The sequence below is a fragment of the Leptosomus discolor genome, chromosome Z, assembly GCF_034619465.1.
Source record: "Leptosomus discolor isolate bLepDis1 chromosome Z, bLepDis1.hap2, whole genome shotgun sequence".
Taxonomy (NCBI): Eukaryota; Metazoa; Chordata; class Aves; order Leptosomiformes; family Leptosomidae; genus Leptosomus; species Leptosomus discolor.
Window position 1 is genome coordinate 3,119,599 of NC_141419.1, and position 25,403 is coordinate 3,145,001.

Genomic DNA, 25,403 nt, shown 5'->3' on the forward strand with positions numbered 1-25,403 from the left:
CAGTATTTTACTTTCATGAAACAGTATTTTACTTTTGAAGCAGTCAGACTTGCTCCTCAGAGAAAACAAAAGGCTCTAAAATGTATTTACCTTTGACACTGCCCTCATCTTGAACTAATCCAGCACTAGCAGACCTTAAAACACAACTTTGGAGAGCATGTGGCATTTGCCCTGATACTACTCGAGCCTTTTATCATTCTGTACCCCTATCTGGACCTTGAAACAGCTTCAGAGTCCATAAAACCTTCCTACTGCATACAATTTTGCTCGGGCTCTCACAACCTCCTTTGAGATTTAAATGGTTCCCACTGACATCTGTTTTCCCATCCTCCAACGGGGAGCAGATCTCCCACTTCAGCATCGCATGGTAGCAAGGGTTTGCATGGGGCCAACACACCCCAAGCTATGTTTTCCCAAGGAAATGACTTTTTTTTCCTAAATCCAGAGCATCACTAAGAAGAGGAGAAAGGACGCACAGACTGCTTGAACACCCTCACACCTACCAGACACCCTCACTTGAACTCTCACCCATCCTTGGGCCCCCCAGATCACCTGCCAAAGCCACACTTATTTAGGGAAGGGGGGAGAAACCACACACACTCACACGATAAATTTGATCTACTCACCATGAACCTGTTTTTTTATTTCTTTGGCAGGATCCAGCCACGTCTGTAAGAGGATAAAAACATTCACAGTTTAACAGACGTGCCAGAAACACCACAGAAAACTGCAAAGCGCTAAAAATACGGCAAAAAGACAACATTTGACGTGAACGCAGCCATGGAAGCTGGAGAGATGGTACATTTTTCACAAGTTTCACTCCAATCTGCGGTGTCAGCAGGAACATTTGCAACCCTTCACCTACCAGGTACTTGTAGGGGGAGCATGAGGAACAGGAGGGAAAAAAAAAGCAGCATATTAGGGCTGCAAGCACACAGCAGCAGGTACGGTCACAGCCACATCCAGCTACAAGGGGCACTTGTGCAACACTGGTTTCAATCCAGAACCTTTAAAAATGGGCAGATAGATGTCTGCATTCATTGCAGGCACGCTGTCTCCTTACTTACCCTAGTCAAAACAAAGATCACCAAGACTTTCTATTATTAGCGATGTTTTTTAACGACCTAATCACTGAAATACAAGTGAAAACATCCCATTGCTGGGGAAGGCTGGAATCTTTTACAGCAGCATGACATAAACTTTGTCTCTTTTAGTTATGACTCAAGTTTCTAGTAATTACCTCGGCTACAAATTTAGAAATACATCCTTTTTTCCCCCCCTCACTCTGTAATTTGGGGGTTTGTGGGATAGTGGCGCAACAGAAGCCTCAAAAAAAAAACAACTGCTTTTGCCAGCACGGGCTGAGCCACTCCAGCACATCAAGCCTGAGCCTTTCCCTTTGCAGAGGGTCCACCCCGCTGAAGGTGAGGGTGCGATGCCAACAGCCTTCTCCCAGAGAGGCTACGTTAAACCACCTTCTTCATTTTCATGAGCCCTGAGCAGGATTTGGACATCCAGGTCTCCCGAGGTGAAGGAATTAACTCATTGAATCACCCAAGCTAATCTTTCTTGACCAGAAGGACACGTAACTTCATGGCAGGGAGAGAGCGACACTTACATTTAGTCTTTTTACACGCTCGCCCCTCTAACCTATAAAACTGGGGACATGAAATCCATTTGGAAGGTAAACATGCCACTCGCTGTCTTTTTAGGGCCCCTGTTTTAAGCAGAGCACCTCTATGTCCCATGCTGGTGCCACGACCGCTCGTTACTGCCGTGGCAACGGCTGGGTTTCGGGCAGCCGAGCCCGGCATGCAGTCGTGCATCTTCGGCACCGATCTGGTGGACCATGACAGGACAGCAATTAACGGCGCTTTTATCCACACTGTGTCACGAATCAGTGGGAAACAATCCTCCCTTTCAGAGCAGCGTGAGCATCAAGCTCCTTCGGTGCTGAGCAGCTGCTCTATCGACTGTCACCATCTCCTATGCCCGCTGACACCCTCTGCTACGTCCATGTGGGAAAATGCCCGTCACCAGGAACATTTATTCCCTAAACATCAAAGTGGAAAATCCCACATACAACCCTTGCCCGTCCAGGAATACACATGTGAGCTGTGGGTGAGGTGCAGAAGCTCCTCCGCCGGTTTCCTACTAAGATCATTTCTACCTGTGAATCAGTAACTCGGCGTTGGGTCTTGTTTGAAGTTACAGTAGGAGAGAGATGGAGCTTCAGATTTCAAAGTTCAATGAAACAGAACCAGAAAGGTTCCCAAAAAAATGGTGTTTTCCCCCATCAGAGCAAACCAGACTTCCACTGAGCAGCTTACTCTGCACTGGAGCTAAATCCAGGCACAGGGGCGTTACCAGGCCCAGCTCCCGGCTCTGGGACACAAATCTAACAAAACAGTCTGTTTTCACTCCCTACGGTTAAAAAGCTGCACAGCCCCTCAGCCCTCGCCAGCTTGAGGGGAAGGAGGTGCTTGCTTTTCCTTTTGGAAGAATCGATGCCAGCACGCCTGGACAGGAGAAAAGCGAGTCCCGGGGGGTCTGGGGGGACACACCAGTGAGCTACCCACAGCCTCAGTGCGAGAAGTTGATTTGCTCCAGCTAAATTCTTTTTGCTCTTAATCAGATCCAAAAGTACACCTACCCCTCCCCTCTGCAAGCCACAAACTCCTAGACTAAAAAAACCCACGCTATATACATGGAAGCAACTTTCACATACAAGAAAACAGCGAGACAACAGAGACAGTAAAATAAACCCAAGAGAGCTCTGCCCGCCTCAAATAGTGATGGGGTGTTATTTTGCCTGTGTATTAAAAATTCACACTTGCAATTATTGAGTGTTTAATGACAAACGTCTGTCAGCCACGGTAACCTGGCCCATCAGTGACTGCTGTAGGTGAAACATGGGAATAGTCAGAATGTGGATCAACAAAACTCGTCTAAAGGACATAGAAGGGGGCCCTTGATTTCAATTTAGCACACTTTTGGCTAGCTTCACGAAACAAAGCTTGAGTAATCACTTGAGTTAAAGCGTAACCAAGGGTTTAAAAGATAAGACGCTGCTTGGGTCTAACCAAACAAAGACCTTAAACTGAAACCATATGAGTAAGAGCTTTGGTATGGAGAGTCACAGGTTCTTCCGCAGGGCAAAGCCTCAACTCAAAACTGCTCTGGATGGCTCTGACCAAACCTTACCAACGCTGACACCAGTACTAGGGCAGCCTGACTTCTTGAGCTAAACCTTTACAAATTAATGGCATCACTTTAGACTAAACTCATATAATGAATTTTCTCCAGGTGAGGAGTCAAGTTCACGTAGCTTTTTTACTGAAATCCACACTCCTGTAGTCATTTATTCACGATTTCTGCCTCTGTGATGATGACACTCAGTCCTCTTTAGGGAGGGCACCAAAAGGAGTTTTAAGAAGAGCTTACACCACCTCCCCCCCGGGGCAGATGATCCTTGGAAAGAGCTGAACCCACCCTGGTGAGAACATCACACAACAGCAGCTGCTTACCCTGGAGGTTGGCGTGTCCCATATGGCCAAACCGAAGTAGTCTTCTTCCAGGAGATTGAGGTGGTCGCACACTTTTTTAAGCAGATCCTGCCCCTTGGCGTGTTTCTGCAAATAGACAAAAGAAATTCTGTAAGATGGGCTGGGTTTTGCCTACCCTTGTTCACGGGAGAGGGGAGGAAGGGAACATACCCAAGCCACACTGTACACTGCCAAGAAGGAAAAAAAAAAAAGTCCCAAGTAGCTCAAAATCAGACCTCCTGGCTGTTTCTGAGCAAGCATCCCTTACAAGAAAGAGCATCAGGCATAAAAATTCAAACCAGAGAGGCCATGGGCACCGTGGTGGGCACCAGCTCCGTGTCTGAAGCCCCCTCAAAGCTGAGCTTCTCACCACGACTCCATAAACACCGAGGAGTTGTATGGTTTTGCCCTCCCAAAGTACATCTACTGCACTGATATGTCCCAGCTCCAGCCTGTCAGACAATCAGGCATTGATCAAAAGACGATCAACATGGGGTATGAAACTGCTGCTACGACCTGCTGCTACAGACCCCCATTTTGGGGGCAACCTGGCTTAGCAGGCTCACAGTAGGACTGGAGGCTCAGAATCAAGAACCATCATTTCTGTGGCCTTTCCATCAACCCAATCTGGTGATGAAACCCACCGTCTCCAGTTTTGCCTTATGCACCTTATGCGTACAACTTCTGGCCTCAAGAAATACACTTTGAGCACTTCTATCTAATTTTTTTTCTTTTTTTTTTTTTTCCCCCTCAATCCTGCAGAAGTGAACTGGCCCTAGGAACAGACACCCTTTTAGTCCGAAAGCATGAAGGAAAACATCCCTGAGGCACAAAACTATGGTAACTAGAAGCAGCTAATTCAGGCTTTGCTAAAAAGAAAGTGCGGTTCCAGTGACGCAAACCAAGCTTTACTAATGCATCACTTGTGCCCACATCTCTCCTTCCAGTCCTATTTGCAGGGCAACTGATTCAAGACAATAGCCTTGCTTTGTTCCAGTCCTTCAGCTGTAGGTCCTCAGTGCACACGTTGTGACTCTATAGGTAACGTAGCACATATGTTAGCCTGGAGATTTCTTAAGGAATTGGTACTGGAAGACATACAGGAATTAAAAAACCTTCCATGGCTGTCGACTGGAAAGGATGTCTGAAAGCACTTATTCTTCTTGGATAAAGGCATCTGTGCTGGTCTTTGCCGACAGCTTTGCAATTCCTTCTCAATTAAGTCTTAATTGCTAGAGTAGGATTATACTGGCATTAAAGCCAAGGGTACTCGTCAAGTCAAGAGGGTCTCACTGACACAGCAGCCCCTCCTAATCCTCCCCGCAGCGCCCACCGCGACCCTCTGGACCTACAGGGAGAAACTCCTAACGTCCTGCTCACGGCAGGACCAACCAGCAGCTCTCCCACCACCAGCACCCGTGCAGCCTGCCCGTAATTGGAAGGCTTTGCTGCAGCAAACTCGGGCCCAAAGCCCCGGCAAGCTGCCACCAGCATTTCGGGGAACAGATTCCTTTTGGGGGCTGCCCACAAAATCCCCGGCAAAGGGGAAGGCGATCGGGGCGGCGATGCTCCGAGCTGATCCCAGGCAATAACAGCAGTGACGCCGTTACACAAACGGCCAGCGCTGACCTACTTGCCCAGGATCACCCAAGGTAACTGCTTTCACAAGGAGCCCTGTGCCCAGATACCCTCTCCTGGCCCATTTAGCCAGCGGGACTGGGGAAAAACAAGCTGATGGAAGTATGCTCAAATGGTAAGTACCGGATTATTAATATTCCAGACAAGTACTTCAATACTGAAATGGGGATTTCTGCTAGCTTTTTATTGCCCTGACAGCAAGGCAGCCCCGTGAGAGAATGCACAAAATAATGCAGAAGAAAAGCTCTCAGATGAAGGGGTTTGCAATGCTGTAAGCCAACATAATAATTCTAAATTGTTTACTGCAAACATATTCAACTGCAGGCTAAACACAGCATGGTTTTCTTTACATCCAAGCTCCAGGAGTTATGTTAGCCAGCAGCCTGATAGGTGAAGGTACCTTGGGTGAATAGAAAAGCACAAATTAATTTGACAACCCATTTTATTCAAAGGAGAGGGGCAAAAGATATTTAGACAATCCCAGCCTAACACAAAACCCTAAACTTTAGTCTGAGATACAAATGAGAGAGAAGATGAACAGCAAGTAGGATAACTTTTTATTTAAGCTTCCCCCCACCTTTAACAAAGCAAGGGACCCTGGAAATTGTAGAATTATAAAAAAAAAAAGAAAAAAAGATTCCTAGGCACACAGAGATTTTTACAACACACTAAATAAATTGTTATAGCTTACAGCAACACTGTTCTGCAGTAAAGCCTGTCATGTAATTCACTGGCAGCAAATTAGGCCTCTACTAAATCATCTCTGTGGTGATTTTTCACAGGGAGAAGGGAGAGGAAAAGAGAAGAAGTAGAAACAAACCCCAAAAGTACTTACATCCACGGTGCACTCAAAAAAGGTGTCATCCAGCAAGACCACTTTGCAGTACATGTTTCTGTGTCTCTTTACTGCTTTCTGGGCAGCTTTCAAATCCTTCTCTGCTTTGGTCTCCGGGGTCTCTTGTTTCGGCTCTGGCTTGGCGCACTCTTCCTTCGCTTCCTCTCCTTCCTTGCCCCCAAGGTCTTTGCTGTCCGGCTCCTGGTCGTCCCTCCTCTCCTCCTGAGCAGGCTGAAACCCCCACATCACTCAAGTTGCAATTTAGATGTGTCAAGCAAAAAAATAACCATCACATGAAACAAGCATTGCCTAGGTGCACTATAGGGCTGGGATCTCACCTCAGAATTAGTTATCTGACTTAAACGTGTGACCCGGGACCTGGAGCAGAGGCCTGGGTGAGCGAGGTAACGATATTAACTTTTAAAGCCCTTCAAGCCATTCTCCAAGTCTTCATTTAATAAAGGATGTAATAAAAAAGAAAAAAGGGTTGACTTAACGAGGGCAGATTACATCGTGCAAATCTTCATTAACTACAGCACCTTTTGGCCCAGTCAGTTTTCCCCCTCCTAGGCAAGACATCCAGCGCACCCAAAGCACAGGCCCCTGCACTCCTGCTGCCGCCCTGGGCGATGGGTTTTGCTCCAGTGCCCCCAGTAGGGCAGTGGGGACGATAAAAGGGGGCGGAGGGGGGGGGTCAGTGCTGAGATTTCAGAGCCGTCCGAGCAGCTCTCTGCCACCAAAAAGTGACGGCAGCCTTCACAGCACTCTCCCTTTGCCTAATGAAGCACTTTGCGAGGCAGTTTAATTCACTAAAACAGCAGAAAGAGATGCAGTTTGGGAACAGGAGGAGGAAGGAAGCTGGGTTTTTTTTTTTTTTCCACTGCCATTTCAGCAGGTTAAGCGAGTTCACGGCAGGCTCTGACAAGCGCTGGAAGTGGCTCGATGCAGCAGGAGCACGCAGCCGTGGCAGAGGAAGAGCAAAACCCTGTCTTTTCAGCCCATCGCATCTCATGAAATCACACCCAGGCACAACTGCACGGAGGTATTTAAAAACTAAATAATGTCCACAAGCTGCTGACTTCTGTTCCAGCAGGGCCGGGACAATCGGGAGCAGGGAATCAGTCAAAGCTGGTAATGCCCGTCGGTCAGCATTTATCACACAGGCAGCACCTCGCAAATGCTTTCACAGCAGAAATATCTGCCGAGTGTCACAGTTCAAAAAGCCACTGACGTTGATCTAAAATAAGAACTAAAAAAAAAAAAAAAAAAGCACAAATGCTTCATCCGAAACGAACAGCCCATGGTGAAGGAAGGCTGTGGGTGCACACTTACATGCGCTCAGAAGCAGCAAATCAAAGTTAAACAGAGAAAGAAATCATGCATTTCCTCTTGAAAACACAATTTCTGGGCTGGAATTGCATGAAAATGTCCAGCTCCTCCCCACTCTGCTAATCTCAACCCTCAGAGGTCCAAAACACGAGCAGAGATCATCCCGTGGTTTCCACAGGCTCGGAAAATTTGGGAAAAGAAAGAAGAAGGTGTTACCTACTACCTTCTCTACAATTTTGTAATGACAAGGAGGTGGATTTACCATTACTGCCTACAGCTGGCAATGCTCTGACTTGTAAAGTATTGCTCCAAAAGCCAGAGTTGCAGATATGTAACACCTCCCTGGAGCCCATTCAAAACTTAAGGCAGCGGGAGAAGTAATCCAAATTTTACCACGAACGTACCACAACTCCAGCAATACACACAGGCTGGCTGGGTTGTAAGAAATCCCCACCCCAGGAGAAGGGGCACCCGCCTTTCTCTAACACCTGGGCAGCTGCATTAGTAACAGCAGAGCTGCAATCACCCAAGGAGTAAGAAAGGGCATCCAATACCCAAATCAATAACCAGCTGCAGCTTTCTGAATGCCTCCCTGGGGCTGAGTCCGCCCCATCTTCTACTACGCACTTAAAACTTTACATTTTGTATGAAAAATGACCCTGGCTGTAAAGAGCAGACATCAGACAGCTACTAGGAGCTGGGCTCAGCCCACGTGCTGTGCAGAAATCCCTGTCTACATGATGCATAAGCAGAAAATATTTGTATTAGGCAGGCTCAGCACCAGCCTGGACTGAAGAGATGACCAAGTCCCGAAATGCCGCGCTTGCGCTCCTTGAAGTTGAAGAAACCCTTTCCCAAATCCACGTCCTCTCGCAGTCTCCACCTCACACCAGCGACCTGCCTTTATTCTGCACGCACCGAGGACATCCCGATGAGAAACAAGCTCTGTCGTGAATTATGCATTTGAACCCTAATTCTGACGTGACTTCCCCCGCCTCAGCAGAGTAAAGAGTCAGCACGGGGCATTTTAACTTCTGCTGTGAAGCGTGAGCACGATTTCAGGAGCAGGTACTTTGCAGGACAGGCTGATACAGGAACACAAGAGCGGGAAGTACGTGATCCAACACAGGGAGCTGACAAGGGCCTTTCTAGCATCTCATGATTTTTTCTGATCAAGCTTTCCACCCTAGGATATGAAGTTTTTACCGTTTTGGCTAAAAAGACACATTTTCAAGAACAGAAGGGAGCACACCACATGGAGCAGGGTGTTTTACCTGTGTTTCCGCACTGCTTAAGGAATGGAGATCTAGCGATGGATCAGTTTTGAGCTCAGGCTCTGGAGCTGCGATCGGGGCTTTCACCAGGATGTCTTCATCAGCGCTGGCTCCTAAACCCGGGTCTTTCTGGTCACCTCCCGCCTCTTTAGGACCATCAGTGTCTTTGTCCTCTTCGGACACCTGAGACTTGGGCCTCCTGAGAAAGGATGAGAACAGGCGGGAGAGACCCCGGCCCTCGGAGGTGCGGCGCTCCTTCTTGCTTTGCTCCTCGTGCGTGGGCGTATCACCGTTGGAGGCCTTCTTCTGCCCCGCTGCCGGCTGCCCCTCCGACGTCTGCTGAGCCCCCTCCTCTAGCGAAGCCTCTTGCTTTTGTGTTTCAGCAGCTCCTTCCTCTTCCTTGGCTTGCTGCTGCTCCGAATTGTCGGCGTCCGCCGCTAGACTCTTCTCTGTTGTCATGATGAAGCTGCAAGAGAGGTGCACAAGGTCTCAGTCAAGAGCTTTCCAATATTCAAGTCTGCGTTCAGCTACTCAAACCAAGCCGCAAGCACAAACACACCACCTTCCCCAGCCACACCACCCTGTCCTGATGACTCCGGCCTACAAAGTCATTAAAAGCAAAATCACTCATTTTTCTAAGGTTCACTTTGACAGAAACATCTCTATCAACGTTTTCCCACGCATCCTCCACCATTTGGGTGATGCTGACTCCAAACCGCTAAATGCCCTGGCACCAGGACTGCAGCCTGACAAGGGCAAATGATTGAAAAATGGAAACAAGATGAGGGAAGGGGAGAAGATAGCAGAGGGCCTTGCTCCACAAGGCAGTCCTGAGGTCCTCTCTTCCTCCAACTACCCATTAGCCTCTGGCACCACTGGCTGGGGGAGCGGAGCAGATGAGACTCATAGAATCATACAGGTTGGAAAAGTCCTTTAAGATCATCGAGTCCAACCGTATGAGGACGTGCATGTGAAGAGGCAACCTTCCTCCTACCAGACCATGCCAAAGCCCCAGATGGCCTGTGATGGCTTGTGGCGTTACAGCACCCTTCACCACAGCAAGTGGAAAGAGAAATCCGCTGCTTGAGAGAGAGAAACTCATACAGCCAGTAAGAGTCAAACATGGCACGGCTTTAACTGCTCCTCACTTCTAAATGTCCCTGCAAGAGGCCACAGATCCTCACCATGAACTAAAAATGGGGATATCTAAAGGTGGTGAACCACACTGCTGCTCTGCTCCGGACAGGACTCATCAGTGTTGACCAACTACATCGATCTGCACAAGACGAGTCCGGTAGAGCCAAGCAGGCTTCAGGATTCACGAGATCTTTGCACTGCACACTGGAAAAATGTAAACCGAAAAGGCTTCCAAACAATCTCCATAACGGAGAGCAGATTTCTCCAGAGCCCGTGCGATTAAGCTGATGCAATGTTTATTTCAACTTTAGCCCGGGCTGTTGACACAAAAAGATGGAAATCACATGAGAAGAATATCTATTTAAGGTATAAAGAGGACCCAAAATAATCATGCTTTAGAGAGGATAGAACTAATCTTTGCACGTTGCATCACATGCATCTGCAGCAATAAATTGCCGCTGCTTACACAGAGCAAATAGCATATAATCCAATATGCCTTTCAATCCCTCTGACCCAAGCCTCGGCATATAAACATTTGCTCAAAATATCTACTTAAAATTTTGAGAAACATTTCAAGATGTCACTCTCCTACGTACTACTGCATTCACTGACTCTAATTTAACTCATCCTGATTGCCAAAATAAGCAGAGTGCTTGGAAGAGAAAACCCCTCCTGGCTTTCCAAAGCACTGCTCCCTCGCGTTTAATGCAAAAGCTGCGGTTAAAACAAAGCAGCATTAGAGACCTTCACTGAATATCCTTCTCCAGCAACGCACATTTCCTGAGTTTACAAGGTTTGTTTTAGTTTGGGGGTTGTTTTTGTTGGTGGTTTGGTGGGTTTTTTTTTTTTGCAAGGAGGGCTTTTGCAAAAGCAGGGGTGGTAACGCACGGGGTCTGCGCTCCCTGCGGAGTGATTCGGAGCCGCGTCAGATTTGGGACAAGCTTTCTGAACTCATGGAAACCTCTTCCTTTGGACTTAGCCCCACCAGCCAGCTCTGGGGATGAGCTGCAGGGCCCGTTTTAGCCTGGTCTCCCGCAGAAGCCAGGCTTACAGCATCATACCCTATTCACGATCTGCCCCTGGGTGAGTTGCTCGGGGTTTCTCCAAACCCAACGGAGAGGTGGAAGACACTGAAACAGCGGCTTTCTACCTGCACTGAGAAAAGGGGCATCTGAGCAGCCAGCCTGCACAGGCATCCGTGGGCACCTGAGGCACCAGGGACATTGCAAGGCAAATATGCTGCCAAAATCCAGACGTGGCAAGGCTGTGAGCTAGACCGAGACGCGGAGGTGCAGAAAACCACACTGCATCCCTTCTCCTCCTCCAGCGCTTTGCATGGGAGAAGACAGGGCAGCCTGGCATAGCTCAACCAAGAGAGCGCCCAAGGGTAATTCTCCAAAACGCTGTTGAGTTGGGCGTTATGTCACCTTGTTTCCCCAGAAGTCTTGCAGGAGTTCGTTTTTTTTTTGCAGGATTATCAGAGAATAGGCTCTGCGAGAAAGCTGTAAAATCCAAGTTAAATGAAAGGCTACGGCGGATTCACGCAGCACCCATCTGGCTCCCACCTCCCCCTCGAGGAGGGGACAGCTTCGTGCCCAACGCCCCTAAACCAGAAACATCAGTGAGAAGGGAAAGCAAGTTAAACCCAACCGCACTCGAGGGCTCTTAGACCAAGGGCTCGCCACCCGCAGAGCGCACACCATCCAGTGAACACCTGAAAGCTGCAACTAGCAGCACACTCGCAGGGCGAGAGGGATGGCTGCTGGCTCGCAGGGGCAGAATTGAGGTTACCACCAGTTTAGCGGGGGCGCAGAGGGGTGACGGCGGGAGTGGGGTCTGCGGTTCGGTTCAGGCGAGGTTCAGAAGGGGCCGTGGGCTAATGGGGCTGGTACGGGGCTGCAATTGGTTTGCAGTTGGCAGCACACGGGTGACTTGCCCCTGCCGTTTCCCTTCCTCCCGTGACTCCTTGCTAGGGATGCTGCTGTCCCTGTTGGCAACACACGGCTCTGTCTGCAGAGTCACCCCAGCCACCATGCAGGTAATTCTTGCTCTCAACAGCTCTCCAAAAACTCCTAGAGATGCTACAAGGCGGTGAGGAAGGTAACAAACTACATGCAGCCAAATGCACGTCACCCTGAGGCCATGATGCAGGACAGACTCGCCATGGCCAGCTCCCAGGGCGAAGCTCACGATGCCCCAGCACGCACAGAGCGGGATGGACACGTTGCAAGACCATCCCACCACGAACACACAACAACAGCGAGCTCCCTTTTGCACCAGCTGCCAAAGCAGCCTGCTTTGTAGTTGCTTCCCACTGTGTTTGTTTTGAATAAATACACTTGTAAGAATCATTATCAAAACACACAACGTTGCACACGCTTTGCTCTCTTAAAAACGCAGAATCGAGGCTCTTGAGATGACGACTGCAAGGAGGGCACAGCTGAAGAGCAGCTCTTATCAGCCGCGGTAAACAGGAGGGACAGTCCACAAATAAACATTTCCTCTGAACGTAGTTTTCTCTCTTTAAATACCAACAATTCTGGAACAAGAAAGGTTTACTTGTTTGGATTTCAAAGCCGCAGTCGCAGACCTTTCCTGGCGTGGGAAGGTGGGTCTCGCTGGTGATGAGCAAACGTCTCCGCGTCTTTCCGCCGTCCCCCAGGAACCACCTTGCAGCTCGGCCAGATCCCCTCAGCGGGGCTGAGGATGTGGAGATGGGCACGTACGAGCCCTTCCCTTCCCAGCGCTTCCCAATAAATATTTAATAGTGGCAGCCAGCACCAATAACTCACTGGGTGCAGGTAAACATCTTGCTGCAAGACCCAAACATGCTTCTCCCATGCGTGGGCTCACAGCTGGTTCCCTCCCTTTGAAGTTCTATGTTCAGAAATGGTTTCCTAAGCTCTCGACCGAAAGCAAAGAGATTTGTAAGCAACACAACAGAGGCCCTATTATTTTTTTAAAAAGCATCTCTGCTGCTCAGAGATGTTTGCTAAGTAGTGTTTTGTTTCCAACCCAGCCCGCAGCAGAGCCAACGTGAAGAGCGAGGTTCCCACTCCGCTGCTCTCCAACTCATTATTTGGAGAAAGCACTGCCCACAGCCAAACCACAAGCAGGTTTTTATTCAAATTAAGTTTTCTTCCATCGCTATTCCACACGGCAATTCTGCAGAGCCCGCAGCTGCCTCGGGAGCTCCCTGGATGCTGGAGGAGGTTGCTCTGCTCTTGTAGGAGCACTCAAGCAGTGCTGCTCACCTCCTGCTCTGAGCTTGTATACGCTGGGTTTGGGGTGGGTTTTTTTTGGTAGAGGATAAGGGTTTGATGCCAGACAGCCTATAAAAGGCAGGCTCTTCACAAGTCTAGTGCAGAGAAGGCGTTTAACGTAAGGAAATCACAGCAAAACTTAGATATGATCCCACATGGAGATTTCAGAGTAAAAAACTCATCAGAAAAGGGTTTAAGTATGTATTTATACGTAAGCATTTTTAAGTTTGAGAACATCCTACTCCAGACAAGGAGACTTTAGCAACAGGAGCAATCTGAAGAAAAGGTAATTAAACACACCCAGAGCAGCCTGTGGGCAGAAGACAAACAGGCTTCTCCTGGCTGAGGATACCCACACCACAGGTCGACCTCCCCACCAACAGCATCCCCCCTTCACTTGCACCAGATCAGCCCCCAGAAGAGGACCTGGCCTTCCTGGTGTCCCACGGCACCACCGCGAACGTCAGTGCTTCGGTGATGAAGGGAGAGCCTTGCACATCGCTTCTTAAAAGGTATCAGCATCTCTGAACACCAAATGTCAACGCAAACCACTCCATGGGCACCTCACGAACCAGCAGACCCTCCAGCCACCCAAAAACCCTCAGTCTCAGGGCTCACCCCTGTTTCTGCCCAAGGTCCCGGCAGTAGGGAGCACACAACACCTCTGCAGGCTAGCCGTCACCTACACACTCGATCCTGCTTTGCTGTGTCAAAATCCTTTAAACAAAACTTGAGGCTTAAAATGAGTAAACCAGCTCATTGCTCATCCTGTTCCTAACGTGCACGGTTTGATCCAACACTAACTAACACCCGGTGAGGACAGCAAAACTGTTTCAACCCCACAGCATTCCACGGGCTCTGTTCTTGCAGACCTCGAAAGACAACCACTCTCCAAGCCAAACCGTTCCCTTTTTCCAGCCTGCACACACGCACGACGACTTATCTAAAGTACAGATTTTAGAGGAGCTCAACAGATCCCAACAGCTCCCTGTCGAGAAAGCCTTTGAGCCCAGAGGAGGCCAAATTACTCGCTCACTGCGCCCGTGCTCCTGGAAGGCTGTCGTTAAGCGACGCTGCGTTAGTTCTCTGGAAATAAGGATGCTGCTCATTTGGGTTGTTTCGTAACAAGTTACAGAGGCTCAAAGAAACACTAACATTTAGATACGTGTCTGTCGCTGTCTCCTACCTGTCAGCATGCTCCAGCCTCTCTTATTTAGGCACACAAATAAGCACAGTAAGAGTAAAATCTAACTTATCCTTGCTTCCAAGCCTGGAAAAACAATTTATGGCTCACGCCATAACTTACTTAATTCCCAGTGTTTTAGTCTTTCAGAGAGAGAAGAAAAAGGACTGTCCACCAGGAAGGTTCATTTCTTAGAAACACAAACCGTCTCGCAGTGATGCCCAACGCCAGATAATGGTAATCATGCTGCTGGAACAAACTGTCTTGACCTTCCTACCCAAAAACGTGTGGCTTCGCCACATACTACTGCTACAGCAAGAGCTGGAGACGATAAGAGAGAAATTTCTGCTAAAAATAGGCAAAAAAATCAAATAGTTTCAGCAACAGCATGTTTTTTTAAATGCGTTCCTTCTCATTTCATAATGTGTGTGAAAAGCACGCAACTCACCAGGGAAACTACACAGAACGTTGCTCTGAAATAGATAGCCCAGGCTGAAAATTCACTTTTTTTCAAGACCTGGTGTATGTGCAACAAACCTGCGTCTGCGGGTGGGAGAGGAGGAAACTGCAACCGCCACAAGCAGGACTCACCCTATGCGTGTGTTTGAGTTACGTACCCTACACGTGATTTTTACTACAGTTAAAAAAAACCATAGCAAAGCTGTTTGTTCGGGAGGGTTTTTAAACAAAATGAGAAATTCAAAGGCAATAAAATAAGCCTCTCAATAAGAAAATCAAACAACTCTAAAATACTGTAAAGCACCAGAACCTTTCAAAATTTATTTAATGTATTTTATTAGAGGAATAATTAGCCCTGGCATTTTATAACCCCTGTTAGAATTAACGCGCATCATCTTTTTTGGGCCGGTACTTTGGGTCCTGAACAAAAGGGATGCTGTTGCTCAGCTGGCAACGCTGCCTTACCCGGAGGGTAACAGGAGACTTCAGGAGCCTCATCGAACGGGAGAAAAACAAACCACCCAACACAACACAGATGGCACATTACAACCACCCGGATTTAATTCTCACCAGACCAGCCCTCGTAATCTACTGTATGTCAGCAGCACCATGCCCCTCTTTCATCTTCTGGTATCGTACAGCTTTCCTATTTAAATGAGGGCAAAAAATAGTAGCTCACCATCTGCTGAAAGCAAATCATTTATGTCAAATTGAAGACTGGGCTTATAAAATGACCTGACTAAATGGAGCAGTAAGTGCATTATAACCGAAGGGAGCTGGGAGCTCCTCCCCTGTATCCTCAGAAATCCTCCTGAATGCCACCGAATTCCTCATGCAGGAATTCATGGGCTTTGCTCATCGGTAAAGCACCGAAATGTAAATGAAAACATGTACCTGTCATTAGAGCCTTGTCAACAGCAATGGGTTTGGAAAGGCTGCCCATGTGGGACCTGTTAAGAAAACTCACTTGAACTTGGAGTAGCTAGACCCAGAATAACAGCCACGGAGAAGGTGCACACACCAGGCTGCCAGCAGAATAAAGCTGCTTACGGACTATGCCTTCTCCTGCCGCCACGCAGAAGGAGATCAGTAGTTTGCTAAAAAGACTACGAAAACCGTTGGTTTAATACAAGTGTTGCTTCCCATCCCGCAGCGAGCAGCAGAAGCAACTCCCGGGGCTCCCCTCCCCTGCTTCGACAGAGGTCAGAGCAGAAACAACAACATTTTGCCTCGAATGCACGGCGCCTGCCGAAGCTTTCCCTCCGCAGAAACAAGTCCCCAAACCACCCGACCGCACCGAACCCCCCCGCAGAGGAAACGGCGAGCTCAGCCTCGCAGGCAGCAGTCGCGCCGAAACCCTCCTTTGCGGACCGAGCCGGTACCTGCCCGACCTCGCCGAGGAAGGGAGGGACCCCCGGCACCCGTCCCCAACCCGCGGGCAGCTCCGGCACCTGCTCTTCACAGATAGCATCCCCGGGGGCTGCTCCCCAGCCGAGGCAGGGAGCGTGGACAGCACCCAACGAGGCAGGCGCCAAAAATCTGTGCAAATAAAAGCAGCGGGAACGGGGCAGCCGTACCGGCGAGCGGCACTTTGTCACCAGCGAGCAAAGGCAAGGACAGGCGGGCCTTGTCCCAGCCAGTCACTCCATCGCGACCGCTCGTGACTTTGCGCTGAAGGGATACCTAGGGTGGAGGTGACAGCGAAACAGAGGCGATAACACCAGCGCCACACGTGACAACGGCCTTCTCCCTCCAGCAGCACACCGCTTTCTAAAGCAACAGTTAAACAGAAATAAGCCACAGATCTCAATCAACTGAATAGGAGGCTTTTTTTCCCATGCATTATTCATAAAGGGTTTTTTTTTTCCCCCCTGTCTGAACACAGATGTGTTTACTCACACTGCGCCTCATTTACACTCAAGGTTTAACATAACGGGGCTCATTTTCCTTCCTTCCAGTTTTTCAAGCGCAGGGGCAAAGCGCTTTTTTGCTTTTGTCGTCTTCCCTTTGGCTGTTTCCAAACCAAAGCTATAATTAGAACCCAAGAGGGACACGCACGCTCCTTTGATAAAGAGCTGCCTACTAGATAAATACCACCCATGCACACGCACACGCAGGGGCACCTGCCAAGTACGTACCGCTGCAGCACAGAGCGCCAGGGTGTTTGATGCTCAAAGCTCTTAACAGGCTTCAAGCACTTGCCGCTGCTCTGCAGCGGGTGCCAAAGGCTCCGGTTCACAGGCACGGGCTGTTCTTCCGCTGCGTGCTGGGGACACGGTGCTGAACCGCTTGATTTGCAGTCGTACGGCTGCAGCACGATTTGCATTCCTCCGAGTGTCTCAAATACATCTGCCACACCCTGGTACAACGCCCAAAGTTCATGAAAATCAACTTATCGCACCAGTTATTTTTACATTGTTCGCTGCGCAATAAACACACAACGTTGAAACTATCGAAGGGAACCACTTACCAGAAGGGCTGGCACGGCCTGAGTCACGCTAGGCTCGCCTTCTGCCAAGCCCGGGTAAGAGCTACCTGAAAGCATCCTCAGCCCGGGCTTTAAGCTGGGCTTACTGCTTCAAGATTGCCGCCGAACACGGACGATATTTCAACAAGCCAGCACCTCTGCTACCCTAAGCTGCCTCCAAGACCTTTTCTCCCATAAATCAGCCATTGCTTCTCCTCCTCCGGACACCAACACTCCAAAAATAATTCAACGCAAAGGAGACTCATTCTGCCCGGCAAGAGCCTGCAGTGAGGGACACCCCCAGGACACGCTGTCTAAACCAGCGCTACAAGGGTCTGCCCAGAGGCAGCAGCAATGTCGTTTTGTTGCTGTTTTAATGAGTTGGTACCGGCCGCCAGGTTGAGTTTATTTACACGGTTTGCTCTAGCGTGCTCACTGCAACCATCGAGCAACAAGCAGCGAAGACGGGGGCTGCAAGGGGACAACTACCTCTACAGTAATTATCAGCAAGCCCTGAACATCGCACTTTTAAAGTTTAATGACCCCCACCTAGGAGTGCTGGAAGGCACGGGCCAGCTGCAGATTATCCTACGAAATCCCTCAAGTCTTGGTTTTCTCAACAGGATGGCCGAGCCCCAGTCACTTACACAACGCAGGGGATGGAGAAGCTGGAGACCTCCTCGGCATTCACCAGCCTGGAATGACCCAGCCCCACCATGGCCACGGCCGCTGGCTCTGGAGACACGACTGGGACGGCTGCAAAAGCTTCGACAAGCCCAGGATGAATGAGTCAGCCAGCAGGGAGGTTTGTAAAGCTGAGTTTCGCTGGGTGGGTACATACCACCGCAGGTACACTCACAGCAGCAGCAGCCTGTGTTTGCACCCGAGCAAGGGGAAGGCTTTGGTTCAGGAAGCTGCCAACCTCTGGTATTTTCCCTTTTCTAACGTATCCTCTTCTCCTTCCAGAGTCAGCATTACAAGCAGCAACACCAAAACAGGGAAGGAGGAGAAATCTGTTCCCACCACAAACCTCGAGCTGTACACTCCCAGCATCACAGAAAGAACCCAACCTTTAACCATTTGAAAACTCGCATGACCGTGCAGCTTAGCTTTAGAAACCACCAAGAGCTAATTAAAGTCCCCTAACAAAACCAGAAGAGCCTGCAGAAGCACAAGCCCTCTCCGAACTGGCTGCAGCTCCCCAAGGCACACAGCAATGGGGAATGCAAACTGGGATGCAGACCCCCAGCCAGCTGTGGACTTTGCCTCAAGACTAGGAAGAGCAAAGCATCTTCTGTTGGCACTATGCACAGAAGGGAGGTGGGGTGACACCTGCTCCAGAAAGCTCCCCTCTTTTTTTCCCTTTTTTTTTTTTTTTTTAAATTTTTTTAAATAGCGCAGGTAATGAGTTAATTCAAAATCTGCACCATTTCCAGAAAAGCAACCCACGGGGACAATCCTACTGTGCATCTCCAGGTTCCTGCCTGGGCCCAAGGATAGCAGGCAAACACCCAGCACCATCTCAAGCCTGGGTACAACCATGTTCTCCACCAGACCTGGTCCTGCAAAACCTGCAAAGCCTGCAAACCAGTCATTCAGATGTTTTCCCAAACACTCGTACCCAGGAATCAGGTGCTGTTTATAACACCTCAAGGCATTGACTCAGTCTGGGACAAACTCAAGTGCTACCAGGGCCCCAGAAGGACGTTGCCCCAACGAATGCAGCATCATGCGTTACAGCAGAGCATTGCATGTCCCAGGCGCGCACTCACGACACTTAACACCACCTCCACAAGGATGGTCTTCTTCCCATCTTTCCTGCTCATGATGCTCAGTGACCCACGCTTCCCCCTGGGGTGGCTGGAGAGCAAAGGAGAAGATGGTTCCTGGAAAATCACAGCAGGCACTGCCACACCTCCTGTACAGAGGGTGCTCCCCCAGCAGCACTTCAGGGATCCTGCACCCACACAGCACATGACACCCACCTGGACTGAAATAAGCAACGGGAGACCACAGTGCCAGGATTAGTGGGATATCTCCATTGGCAGTCCCCATCCCACCACAAAGTACTTCTCTTCTTAGCAAGGCTAGGGGGAAGCTCCCATGGAGCACAGCTTCCTAATATTTCCATCACACAACATTCACTGTCCCAGATTTGGCACCATACTGCCCATTGCACGCATGCAGAAGCACCTCACGGATGCCTGAAGGTCCTGCCCTGTGTCCAGCACCTCATACACACATCTTGCTTCTGCTTCTGGGCAACAAGATCCCACCCCACCACCCCGAACAGCCAAGAGCTGGAGACAGATACCAAGATGATGGGGAGACACCAACCTCCCCGAGGCTGCACGCCAATGCCATGCCTGGCAGGGGATGAACATCCCCCCATCCCCACCAGGAACAGAAACCAAAGAGGAGGAAGTGCAAAGCAGTGATTAAATATCCTCTGCGCTCGGCAGTCGATTACACACCAATTACAGAGCGGCTCAGTCCTGTCACCCTCCCCAGAGCCGCTCCTTTCGGTACCCGACGTGGCTGCAGCAGAACCACCCTACCCAAGACTTGGCCTCCCAGCCGTTTCCGCCTGCCTGCCTGTTTGTTTTTTCCACCCAGCAGTGAAATCAGGCAGCTTTAGTTTTTAATCCCCTTAATTAGGGGTGTGCAGCAGTCTTCATTCCTTAATTACATCCATTGACACATCTGATGCAACACATTTACAAACAACCATTTTCGCTGGAGATGGCTTTGAATCAAAATTGCCGTCTTTCCCACACGGGCTGCGCTGTGTCGCGATGGGAGAAGACACAACCTGGTTCCTGGGTGCTTTAACAAGACACACCCCCGCACAGCTCAGAAATTTTCATTAAATAATCATCTGTTTCTTTGGCAGGATCTAAGCACGAGGAGACTACAGCGCTGAGAAACCCCTGGCAGTCTGCTTGAAGTCTGCAGCAAAAAAAGTTACCATTTCAGGCAATCCTCTCCATATTGACCCACGGGATAGAGGGACTATGTTTCAACGCCTAATCCGGTTATTTTGGCGCATCACCTTTCGGTAACTCGGTTAAAGGCAGACAACGGCACGCTTCATTTCAGTTGCTCAGCTGTCAGGAATCCCTTTGATCCTGGGAGAGCAAATACCCAGTGAGCACTTTATTACCACCACTTCTGCTGCCGAGCCAAAATAATTACGCTGACACCTTCTGCCTGCCCACGGAGCCATTATAGCGTTATCCCACGGGGTGCCTGTGTTCACTCTGGCTTTGAATTACTACACCGGTCTCCCATCCTAATGCACTAATAGCTCACTAGGACGCAGCAGCTGAGCTCCAACGTGCAGCCCATCCTATCAGCCATAGGAAATAGTGAGCAGGATATTAAATATCATCTTGGGGGGAAGGGAGAGCATTGATTTAAAAAATGGGAAGGAAGATATCATGGCACTGTGAGGGTTTTTTTTCCCCCGCTGCTGGAGACCCAAGTAAGCACCCTCGCTGGTCCCCGCAGCACCCTCTGCTCAGCTCCTGCATCAACCCTCCCGCTCATCATCGTTGCAACCATTTGCATGGAGGAAATGTGCACAAATGTTGCTTTCTTCAAACTACAGAAAGGAAAAGGAAGCCGCGTTCGCCCTCAGTACCTGCAGGGAGGGGGTCAGAAACACGCTCCGTGCCCACATTAAAGGGGCTGTTTGCTTATATTTTCGGTCGCTGCTTTCCTTTCCGCCCTCGGTGGGTTGGTATAGGAAGGGGATTTTGGTAGGGTTTGATTTCACTGAACAAACGCTAGCACTGCCACGTTTGAGCAGTTCTCAAGAGGTATTTTTTTTACTTCTGCAGCTCCTACCTTTGCCACCCAGCACCCTAGGAGGACAGCATTAGTGCTGGGTCTCAAACGGGTGCTCCTGGATGGCCCTTGTATTTCTGAGTAACACACCGCAGCACCTGCCTCTCCAGCCCCGCTTAATTCTGCTGATCCAAACATCGCTCCACCCAGGAGCCCATACGCTGCTCGATGGACCAGATGCACTAAGAGGATCTCTCCCACCCTCCCGTCGAGCTGCACTAGACCTGCTCTCCCCAAATCCCACCCCACTGATCCCCCCCCACCTTCTCCCCGCTCCCAGGGGCTGCCCAGGTCCCCCCTTCCCCAGCCCACTCACACCTTCCGCCCCCACCCCCGCAGCCCTTGCAACCTTCTCCCTTTCATTCCGCATTAAACACCGCACTGGGAGAAGCTTAACGTCCCCGAAGGCATTAAAGAGAGCCTGAGCATGAAGACAGGCGGGCAGACCGCAGGCGTGCACGCTGGAAAACCGAGGCATCGCTTTGAAGTTGTAAACCAGCTTTCTCCGCTCCCACCAGTGCCAACACACACCACTGGGGCTAAGACACACCACCACGGCACAGCCAGCACGCTGCCGGCCACCGAGGTGCTGAGAAGACAACAGCAAACAGCTCACGACTTGTTAAACATTGCGATATTAAAAAAAGAAAGGAAAAAAGAGCCCTGCAAGACCAAGTATTTCCTTTAGTAGGGATAAAGCGTATGCAGAAAAGAGAAGGCAACTGGTTTAAATACCTCCCTGTTAAAATAAATCGGAGCCGAGGCGAGCTTTCTGGACAAGCTACTGGTCCTGTGTACACAACTTAGCATCCCATTGATACTTATTTTACAAGTTAGGTCTCAGAATAATCCTTACTCTATTCAAAGCGCGCCCGTGTGTGTGCGCGTGCACACACCCAACAATACAAAGGCGGTATGAATAACTGCATGTTTTTTTGGAGAAGCTTTGCTTATTTTTCCCTTTTTCATATTTAAATCCCAGTTGTGCAATTGCCTCATGCGCAGCTGAAGCCTCATTGAGCCCAACGCTGCCTCATCCAGCTGAAAGCTCCGCAGACTCCTGGGGACTCAGCGTGGCTCGGGTATTTATCAAGTACCAAAAACACCAGAAAATTAAGAGTAAACCTTATTATCCTTGGTATTTTGGACTCAAAATCTACTGGTCTTGTCCAGCACCCAGTACTGAAGACTGAATGGAGAGCCCCAGATAAAATTATGCTGCAAAAGGGCTGCGAGTGCCACAGTCGCAATACCAGACAAGTGAGCTACTCTTTTCACCGTGCTGCTGACAGCAGGAGCGACACAACAATATTGCTGAAATCCACATTCATGCAGCACAAGGGAATAAAATGCCACACAAATCCTCTTTTCTGCAAGCTCTGTTGATATCATTGTTCGGGCTAAAACTGCCATGAGAAGACCCTTCAAATGGGGCCAGGGCGAAAGAGTGGAGAGAGCAAAAAGCATCGGTGAGCTCACCCAGGCTCCCCGGCCAGGGGGTTCATGCCAAACCGGCTCTTTACTCCTCCAACAACTATATTCTTAAACCACCTCCTCTGCACTTCCTTCAGGTTCTCTTTATATACTCACAAGCTGAAGGTAAACGGTCGCCTGTTCCTCCGTTAAGACGAAAATAATGAACATGCAAACGAGGTCTGACCTGGGTTCGGCTCACCCCGAGACACCTCCTCGCCGGTGTAAGCTGTGAGTAGGGCAGCACAGAAAACGAGCACAGAGAAAAGCCACACCAGCTCCAGAAAGCCGGTTGGGTTTTGCAGCCCTCACAGCAGCAAGAAGCATGGTTTGAGAGTCAAAAGCAGAGACAGAAACAAACGTAATGAGCCGGTCTCCCATGTAGGACGCACGCAGAGCAGCCCGAGCTCGATCCAGCTCCCCGAGTAAACAAGCTGCAAAAACTGTCCAGAAGGGAATTACAACTCCACATCAGGAACATTTCATTGCCTTATTCCTAAGCAAGGGAGATGCTTAAAAAAAGATCTGCCTTACCGGGTGGTGTCCCCTCTTCAGCCCCCGGGGAAGGAGGAGAGGAGCCTGCCCCTGCCCTGCGTCTGCACGTTTCGGTTTCGCTGGGTTCACTCTGAAGCACGCCCACGTTCAGCGCGGACCTTGCTCGCCGCGCACGTCATTGCCATGTGGATTTGCCGTTTCCCTGGCATTTTACCTGCTGACATTACGACTGCAAGCCTGTTTGTTTTATTTAACCATGCCCCTACTCTTAAGCTACCATCCAATTACTGCTCCCAATTACTTGACACTCAAGAGCCAACATTAATTACAGAGTTCCCAGCACGGAAGGCTGCTGCCGGCTGCGCTGCATGGAGTTGGAGGCACTACTTCAAACCCACCAGCATCCAGGACCAGCCTCTCCTCTGGGAAAAGAAACAGATTCCCAGTCTCGGTGACGGACTAACAGTCCTGAGCAAGAAAGGCAGGTTTGGTGAAATAGCGGATGAGCAGAAGGTCATCGCAGCCTCAAAGCCCCGATCTCAGCAGCCTCTGCCAACCCCTCAGATCCCCCGTGCATCCACGGCACTAAATGTCTTGTTTTCTTCTTTGGGATTCAATAAAACACAGCATTAGTTTAGGACGAGGGATGTCAACCTGGAAATCCCCGGGATGTGGGGCACACATCACCATCAGCAGCCAGCACCGTTTAAATTCATGTGAGTTGCAAGTGCCTCTGGCAAACCATTCAAAAAAAAAGGAGGATGGAGACCCCCAACTCCCCAGATTATGAGAGAAATGCCCGAAAACCATCTCCCTCCAAGCACACGTCACTCCAAACCATGAACTGAGCCTGTTCAGGCATTAACGCCAGACCTGGGAGGTAAGACCCAAAGCAACTCCGTGGTGCAGAGCCCAGGGACACGGGAGCGCAGCACGAGCCTTACGAAACGGTGCAGAACGTCCCTGCGCAGCTTTGCAAAGCCTTCACGAAGGCACTGGCATCTGCAGAGAGCAGCGCGAGAAGTTATTTTGCAACTGGCATTGCTCAGATTTAATGATTGCCCCGGTGCAAGACATCCTTCTGTCGGGTTTTGAGAAAGGTCTCGTAAACTTTGGTCTCTTTTCCCTTTCTGCAAATAGATTTCTATTGCACAAAGGACTGATGCAGTGCCACTTGTGTGAAACAGCTACAGGCCAGAAGGAAATATTACTTTGCCACAATTATCTACTCATTTTTAATCGAATAGTAGATTTATTTTTTTTTCAAAACACATTTTCTCTTTGCATGGTGCAGCGCACTTTCCAAGTGTTTCACGAACACCACTGCAAAACTCACTCCTGACAACAGCAGGGAAGTGCTAGACAACTTCTACGTACCAGAGGAAAAATAAAAAGGTCAATAGCTCTTCTCTGTGCTTCATTTCTGCTCCCAGCCCTTGCCAAACACAAAGTTTTTGAGAAAAACCCACCTCGTTGCAGGTCTGTTCAGCAGCAGGGTTTGGAGACGCCGCTTGACCGCGAGTAGGGAACACGGTGGTGGCATGAACTGCTCGCATCAGGGACCTGCCTGCTGGGGACAGGGGAATGTGGGCGACTCGTGCACATCTGGGACCGCTTCGGTCGAGTACTCTGGGGCAGCAGAATGCGCCTTCCTAATCCACAATATATATATAATACTAAGAGCGGCAATTAAATCAATTAGTGGTCACCCAGCGAGCTGCCAGTTTACAAAAGGAGCTCATTTTAAGTAGCAAAACCAACTTCCAGCATGGTTTGAAATGGGAAGTTGCTGCACAAACATAAACGTGCTGGTGCCATCAGGAATCAGGCAACGGCAGCGCAGGCTCTTCCCGCCGGTGGCACACACCAAACACCCTCGATAAATGAGACGGGTGGATCTCAGACGTCGAATGAAACACACACATCCCCATTTACAGCGATTCGGCCAAAAAGACAGTCTGCCTACTAAAATGCAAGTGCCACATCCATTTTCCTTCGCAGATCACACCTATGATCACTGCAACCCCCGAATGCCGTGAGGGGCCGTACCGGGTACCGCACTGGCTCATTACTTGCGCGACAAACTATCAACTTAAAAATCAAACATCTGCACTGCTCCAAGCAGAGTTTTTTTCCAATTTGCACTTTAAAAAAATTATAATTCACTGCTTGGAGCAGGAAAGACAGATTTTTCTTTACAAGACAGCAACAAATCTCAAATTATTTCCCAAAGCACCGTTGAAAGAGCTCAGAGCTGCCGATACCAAGAGGTTTGGATTTGTTTGTGTCTTGGAGTCAACCCTTAATTTTCAGCTTGTGCAAAGCCTGGGGATCAGTTCAAGAAACTTGCCCCATCCTGAGCTCTAGTGACTCACTCCCAAACGTCTCTGACCCGCAGCATCCGAACTGGCTGCACCCATGAAACACCCTGTGACTAGGCAAAAGCCCAGTAAATG

The 25,403-nt window shown here is 49.5% G+C and overlaps 1 protein-coding gene across 4 annotated transcripts in view; it reads right to left on the reverse strand.

Moving 5' to 3' along the window:
- EPB41 (erythrocyte membrane protein band 4.1) overlaps positions 1 to 9,826 on the reverse strand; it is a 48,856-nt gene extending 39,030 nt beyond the window's left edge. For all 4 annotated transcript variants that reach the window (XM_086480268.1, XM_086480269.1, XM_086480267.1 and 1 more), the window contains exons 1-5: positions 9,806 to 9,826; positions 8,622 to 9,087; positions 6,019 to 6,249; positions 3,528 to 3,632; positions 627 to 669 (exon numbers count right to left, since the gene is read on the reverse strand). In XM_086480268.1, coding sequence (XP_086336394.1) covers positions 627 to 669; positions 3,528 to 3,632; positions 6,019 to 6,249; positions 8,622 to 9,080 — 838 coding nt within the window. In that variant the 5' untranslated portion in view covers positions 9,081 to 9,087; positions 9,806 to 9,826. The remainder of the gene's footprint in view (positions 1 to 626; positions 670 to 3,527; positions 3,633 to 6,018; positions 6,250 to 8,621; positions 9,088 to 9,805) is intronic.
- Between the last annotated feature and the right edge of the window lie 15,577 nt (positions 9,827 to 25,403).